General features: G+C 51.4%; 1 protein-coding gene across 1 annotated transcript in view; it reads right to left on the bottom strand.

Moving 5' to 3' along the window:
* Positions 1-6,015: 6,015 nt before the first annotated feature.
* Positions 6,016-6,360, bottom strand: part of TMSB4X (thymosin beta 4, X-linked) — a 1,232-nt gene continuing 887 nt past the window's right edge. Inside the window, exon 2 of the mRNA XM_010132589.1 lies at positions 6,016-6,053. Within this exon, the coding sequence (XP_010130891.1) occupies positions 6,016-6,053 (38 nt within the window). The remainder of the gene's footprint in view (positions 6,054-6,360) is intronic.

Below are 6,360 nucleotides of genomic sequence, written 5' to 3'. Positions count from 1 at the left end.
AGGACCGGGTCATGGCAAATGCCTGCTCGCTCACGCGGGAGCAGTTTCCTCCAGGTTGTCCCTGCTCCGGAGCTCTCCATAGAGCAAATGCCTCCCTTTGCTACGTGCCCAAGGTGTGGGGAGCACTGGGTGTGCAACAGTCATTCTGCAGCGGCACCCGCAGCCTTCTCATGCCCAGGCTAATGTTCTCGCTGCCCCTGTCTCAATCTGGATTAATGCCACCAAAGTCATTAGCGTGACTGGGGATGTCTGCCAGTGTGGGAGAACTGCAGCTGCACTGAAGTGGTTTGATGCCTTCTCCCTCCGAATGCCCTCGCTCCTTGCCAGTCCACGGGGTCCGTGCTGGAGCTGATGCACGGTGGTCAATGGCTGGAGCTGGCATGAAGCGGCACAGTGTGCTTGGTTTACCCAGCTCCCACTGAAACGGGAGCCTGGGCAGGACCCGTGTAAAATGGTACAAGTCAGGAGGAGCTGGGGAGGCTGGAGCTATTACAAAGCCATTATGGAGCTATTGCAGCACTATGGGCTATTGCTACTCCTGCTCCCAGGAGAGAAGGGTCCCAGGAGCGATGCTGCTGCCCTGCGGCATCCCTGCTGCCTCCATCCCTGGCCTCCATCCCTGCTGCTTCCATCCCCTGCCCTGGCGCTCAGCCCCAAAAGCTCAGCCTTCATCCCGGCGTCTCATGGCTGAGTTCTTCATCGCTAAATGAAATGTGTGATATAGCACCTGCAGGTTGTTTCTGTAACACTTTAGGGTGGTGACTTCAGTGCTGGCAGGGATGGGGGGATCAGCCACGGCCGAGTGCGACCTGAGGTAGCTCCTGTGAGGAGACAGAACAAGGAAAACCTAATTCTTCTTTCCGAGGATGAAAATGATTTCCACCGTCATGAGAAAACAAAGCAGGCCAAGAGGGATTATTTTCCCCAAACAAGATGCTGTTTGAAAACACCCACGTGGAGACACACATCAATTTTTTTCTCCTTGCTTGTTGCAATTTTGCAAAATCCAAGAATTTCGATGCTGAGTTGGCCTCTAAATTCACAAGACTGACTTAAAATTTCTGAGATTGTTGTTTTATTTTCAAAAAAATTCATTCGTTTTGTTCACTGCCTACTCATAGAGCCCTAAAAGATCCCGTTTTCACATGTCCCTTTGACCACATCAGCTAGAAACCCCCCGTTCTCCCCCTCTGCCTCTATTTTCCTGATGCCCCATTAATCGAATGAATTCTGAAGCTGAGCAAACACACAGTTGGGAGGTTTGCAGCTGATGGCAGGAGTTGTCAAGCGCTGTTGTCAGCACAGCGTACAAGATGCGCGTGAACCATCCCCAGCAACTGTTCCTTCCCAAGCCAGCTCTCCTGACAAGACAGAAAGCACGCGGAGCCGCCTTTCCCGGCACAGATACCCGCCGCAGAAGATGAAACGAGAGTTTACCCTGCTGTCAGTTTGAGTGGGGCTGGGTTTGAGCTGGAGAAACACCCCCGCACATGCACACACCTGCTCCCACATACCCTGGCTCAGCCCCAGCCGTCCCCGCGCTGCATTTCACACTCAAGGCTGAGCTGGTTTTGCTGCCGGGACACGTCTCGGTTCCCAGGATCGGGTTGGGACAGCCGGAGCTCGCTGGGGCCCTGGGACCCGCTGGGCAGGAGCAGGTGGAGCTGCCGGGGCTGGCTGCCCTTGCCCGGGCGCTGGGAGGACACGGCGGCTTTGTGTGCCTGTGTGCGGTGTGGGAGGCTCCCCCAGCTTGGCACCAGAAGGTTAGTGCTTTTTAAAAGACCATTGTTTTCACCCTGCGCTTTTGGAAAAACAAGGCGGGGAGCTGGGCAGAGGCATGAGACCTACCCTGGCTTCTCCTGCCTCGAGTTTCTGCAGCTGTGGGCACCTCCCTGGTTGTGCTCCCAGCCCCTTGACCTCCTCCTTCCCGCATGGCCACAGCTCTGACTCCTGATGGTGCTGAGCTTGCGTTCCCTCGCTTCTCCCTCTTGCTTCTTGCCCTGCTCTTCACTTGCTGGAGAGGTCTCTGCTGTGCCAGGAGCCCCAGCACCATCAGAGCAGAAACACACAAAGGTGTTTCCCAAAGCCAAGACTTCTCCAGCCTTGTCCTTGCGTGGGCATCTCAGCTTTTGTGGGGGTAAACCTGGGCAAAGCCCGTTGCCCTCATTGCTGCAGAGCTGGACTTGAGATTTGCTGTGAGGTGGCTTAGCAACCATGGGACTAATGACCCAAATAACAGAGAAACCCCAAATACGTTTGGGAAAAAAAGGCACATGTGCTTTGGGACTCGGTCTGCTGTGTCTGAGCCAGGGTTGGCAGGATCACCAGGGGTCTTTAGCTGGGCTCCAGCAGAGATGCAACACACCCACACTTTTCTTAAGAGAGCTCAGTTCAGGGTTTGTCCTCCCCGGCTTTCGCTGTTATCAAACACTGGCCTAACAAGGTTTATTAAATCAATGAACCTCTGTATAATAATGAGAGGAATGCAGATCTGCTCAGCCCAGGCTTGCTGCGACTGTGCAGAACAATTCGTGGTGACTCACAGGGGCAAGTGGACTTGGCCAGGATCCCGAGAGGGCTGGCCCTGTCCCTGGGATGCAGGGGGCAAGACTGGCTTCATGGTGATGCCGGGAAAGCAGGTTTTTATCTGCATATGATGATTTTTTTGCTGTAACTGGATTAGCATGGAAGGTGTTTTTCCTTTGGAGGAGTTGCAAGATAACGTCTCGTTATGTAAAGGATCCAAACAGCAATGGGCTGTTGCTAATTGGCAAAAATATCTAAGTTTCCCACCTGCAGCTGTTTGAGTTTGCTGATGAAGTTGCCTGCAGCTCAGCTGCTCACCAGCACGGCGGCTGGGGAAGGACCATAGCTCCTGGAGTGGGTGGCTCCATGAGCCTCAGCCCTGGAGGATGCTCGTCCAGGGAGTGAAGGTCAGGAGCAGGTTAACACCCAGAAGGTGTTTCCTAGGTGTGGGCAAGCTGTTTGGTTTGGTTTGGCTTGGCTTAGGTTTGCTTGTAGATCTCATCCAATGGCAGGAATAAATATTTCCTCACTGGAATGATGAAAATTCTCTGTCTTGACCTTAAATGATGAGCAGCTTCCTGGTCTGTGTCCCCAGCTTGCCCCTCAGATAAGTGCTGTAACACTTTTCAGTTAAGATAACAGGGAGCCAGACCTGTCCTGCTCTTGACAGATTTTAATCTCCTGATCCTCTTCCTGGGCTGAAGTGGTTTCACACAGCAGTACAGAGGGATGCTTCTCAAATCTTGGTGCTGTGACTACAGCTCTTTAACTTTAAGCCTCTCTTAACTGCTAATGGTGAAAGGAACAGTCTCCAAACCCTGCCACAGAGCCCTGTTTCCCCGGGGCAGGTGGGTGAAGGGTGGGAAGATCTTACCGTTGACCTGAGGAGTGTTTACCGGTGTGCAGCTGCCGTGCACTCTGCTGTGGCTCGACAGCTCTTCCAGTCAGATCCAGGAGCAGGGAGCTGGGCTAAAGCCTTTTCAGCAGGGTGAGACGTGAATAAAAGCGCTGAGGCTTTGGGTTTGCAGTGCTGGGCTTGAACTCAGCTAAACTGGGAGGAGGTTTCATGGGGGCAGAGCAAGCCCTGCAGGAGCAGCTCGGAGCCAAGTGCGCGGACACATTTGCTGTCTCCGGAGCTGTGGACAGTGCGCTGATCTCTCAGATCACTCTTTACAGCCACGCTGCTCGTTCTTTGTATCCACGTGAACACAAGAAGAGAATATCTGTTGTTTTCTTGCCCTTCATCCTGCAAAGTGCTTGAGGACACAGCCCAGACCTTGAGTTTTTGGGAGAACTTGGGGACACAGATGCTGGCCACTGGCTCAGTTGTGCCAAAGAGGTTTTTGGTGGTTTACAGTGTATTGTGCTGTGCAAGTTGGCAGATGCTCTGAACAGGCAGAGAGGGAAGGAGATCGTCACGTGGAACCAAGTGCTGTCTCCTGGCAAAGCCAAGGAGGAAGCCTCTCTGCGGGCTTACCTGCTGGGTGCAATATGCTGCTTCAAAATTGTTCTGTGGAAAAGTGACGGGTAGTCTGGTTGAATGGTGTTGACTGTATGAGTCTCCTGTAGGTGTTGTTGCTCTAAGTGCTGTCTCTGAATGCTTTCTCCATGAAGGAGATGACATCAAAGGAGATAATTAATGTCGAAGGCTCTTTGACCCTGAAGTGTGTGGAGGTGAGGAGAGCGCATGAGTCACAAAGAAAATAGCACCATTTTCCTTGTTGCTCCATCTTTCACGTTCTTCACCCTTAAAAGAAAAATGGGTATTGATGAATCCAGCAGACCCTAAAAAAAACCCTCAGAGGCTGGTGCCAAGGGGATGAGGTCCTCAAAGGAGAATGTGTAGAAAACCACCGGGTCATGAAAAGAAACCAGCAGCAATGTCGAACTGATGAGTAGCGACTCAAACAGCAGCCTTTGCCCTTTAAATGCCACGGACATTGATGAAGCTCTAACTGGAATCACTGGTCCAGCGGCAGCCGGCGTGTTTTCCCTTGGTCTCCTGGCCACCTCTGTTTACTTTTGGGGGCGTTGCTGCTGCTGTTTAATTGCAGTTCTGCCTGTTGACATCAAATGTGAAGTGTCAGGCAAACCCTAAGTAAACGAGAGCTTTCTGAACACCACCCCGACCATTCCCCTCTGCTTTCTGAAGCCTGTAGAACAGTTTCTGTCTTGCCTCACACAGGTATAAGCCTCGAGTAACCTGGCTGAAGTACGCAGAATTATTCCTGCTTCCCAGTGCAACTAGCACCAGACTGAAGTGCCAGGGACAGCAGTTTATCTTCCCAGAGTAAGCACTTACTTTTCTAATATGATTGCAAATTAATTCCAGGGATAATGTGACACCATGTAATGGAGAGTCCCCTGAGCAGGTACCAGTCTCTTTTTGCTGAGCCTTCTGCAGACCAGTGAGGATGGGGTGGCACCACCAGTAGTGGAGATTTAGGGAGTCTTTGCTTGCTTTGAAGGTTTGTGTCCTACACCCTTGTGCTGCTGATGGTCTCTCGCAACCCAAAATTCAGTGCAATAATAAATGTTCTTTCTTTCTCTCACCTCCCCATGTTCCTATATTGCTTGATGTTAGCTGGGCCAAAGGCTACCTGTGCTGCCGTGGTCCCAAGGTTGATTGGAACTTGGCAGACGAAAGAGAGGAAAAAGGCTGCAGAGAGGGTGCTGCAGCCCTTTTCCCTCTGGGATGCTAATCTGTGCGTTTCCTCAGCCCGACCATCAATTTTTCATGGAATTTGTAAGTGAGTACTTGTGTTTGAGACCTCTAACCTACTGTCGGACAGAACTGAAGCAGCTTCCCATTGTACTCATGCCTGCTGCCAAGCTGGGGGTTTAAAAGCTGAGGGGCTCCTAGCATACAAAATTTCTCCCTCAGTTCCCCTGAAAAGCTCTTTTGAGGGACACAGGGAAAGGGAGTGAAGTCTCCAGGCTGCTGCAAAGGCGGTCAGGGGTGCCTGGGGGTCAGTGCTGTCTGGGGCTCCAGGAGTCTGCAGAACACTGGTGTACGCGCTGATGGAGAGGGACCGTGTGCTGGCCAGGGGGACCTGTGGGTGCCGGGGTAACTCTTCCCAACCTGGCCATGCTCTCTAGAGGCTGTGGCAATGCAAACAAACCGAGAAGGATGCCAGTAAGGGTTGCAGTGTAAACCCTATTTCTGCAATGCTCAAAGACAATTGATCAGAAGAATCCTGTTTATTGTGAGGTTTAGGAAAACAATTTTTATGTAAATTGATTTTTTTTTTGGCAAGTAATGGGGTTGATACAGAACTTGGAATTACAGTTTTAAGAATACAAACACAAATACATGCTATCTTGTTCAACAAACACAAACCGAACTTCTTCCCCAGGGAACATTAAATAAGCAAGTGTTTGCTAAAATAAACGGGCAACAAACACAGGGTGGGTGGGGATGACAAAACAACCCAACTGGAGAGCCAAAACCCCACTGAAGAAGCAGCAGTCGCATCTTCAATTTTATGCTCAGGCTGTACTTTCACTTTGCTTTTCCTGTTCGATAGCTGCCGGGAAAACAGAGGAAACAAACCCATCAGCAATAAACAGTACAATGATTCTGCAGGTTACAGGTTTCTGCGGTCGTTCTTAAAGCCAGGGGATGCTAAGTCCCCTCTCGCTTTCTTTGGCCACCCTGGAAATGCCAGCTAGGCCCCACGCCCGCGTAGCTACTAGGGTGCTGTGCTTGATGGGCAAACCTCCTCTTGCATCTACAGCTTTTCAGCATTGTAGGGACAATACAACAGGGAACATGCAGGTATCTTGTGTCGAAGGACAGGGCTATTGGTACCGACATGGCCAAAGTGGGTAGTG

The sequence above is a fragment of the Buceros rhinoceros genome, unplaced genomic scaffold (assembly GCF_000710305.1).
Source record: "Buceros rhinoceros silvestris isolate BGI_N320 unplaced genomic scaffold, ASM71030v1 scaffold25893, whole genome shotgun sequence".
Taxonomy (NCBI): Eukaryota; Metazoa; Chordata; class Aves; order Bucerotiformes; family Bucerotidae; genus Buceros; species Buceros rhinoceros.
This window is presented reverse-complemented; position numbering and strand designations above follow the sequence as displayed.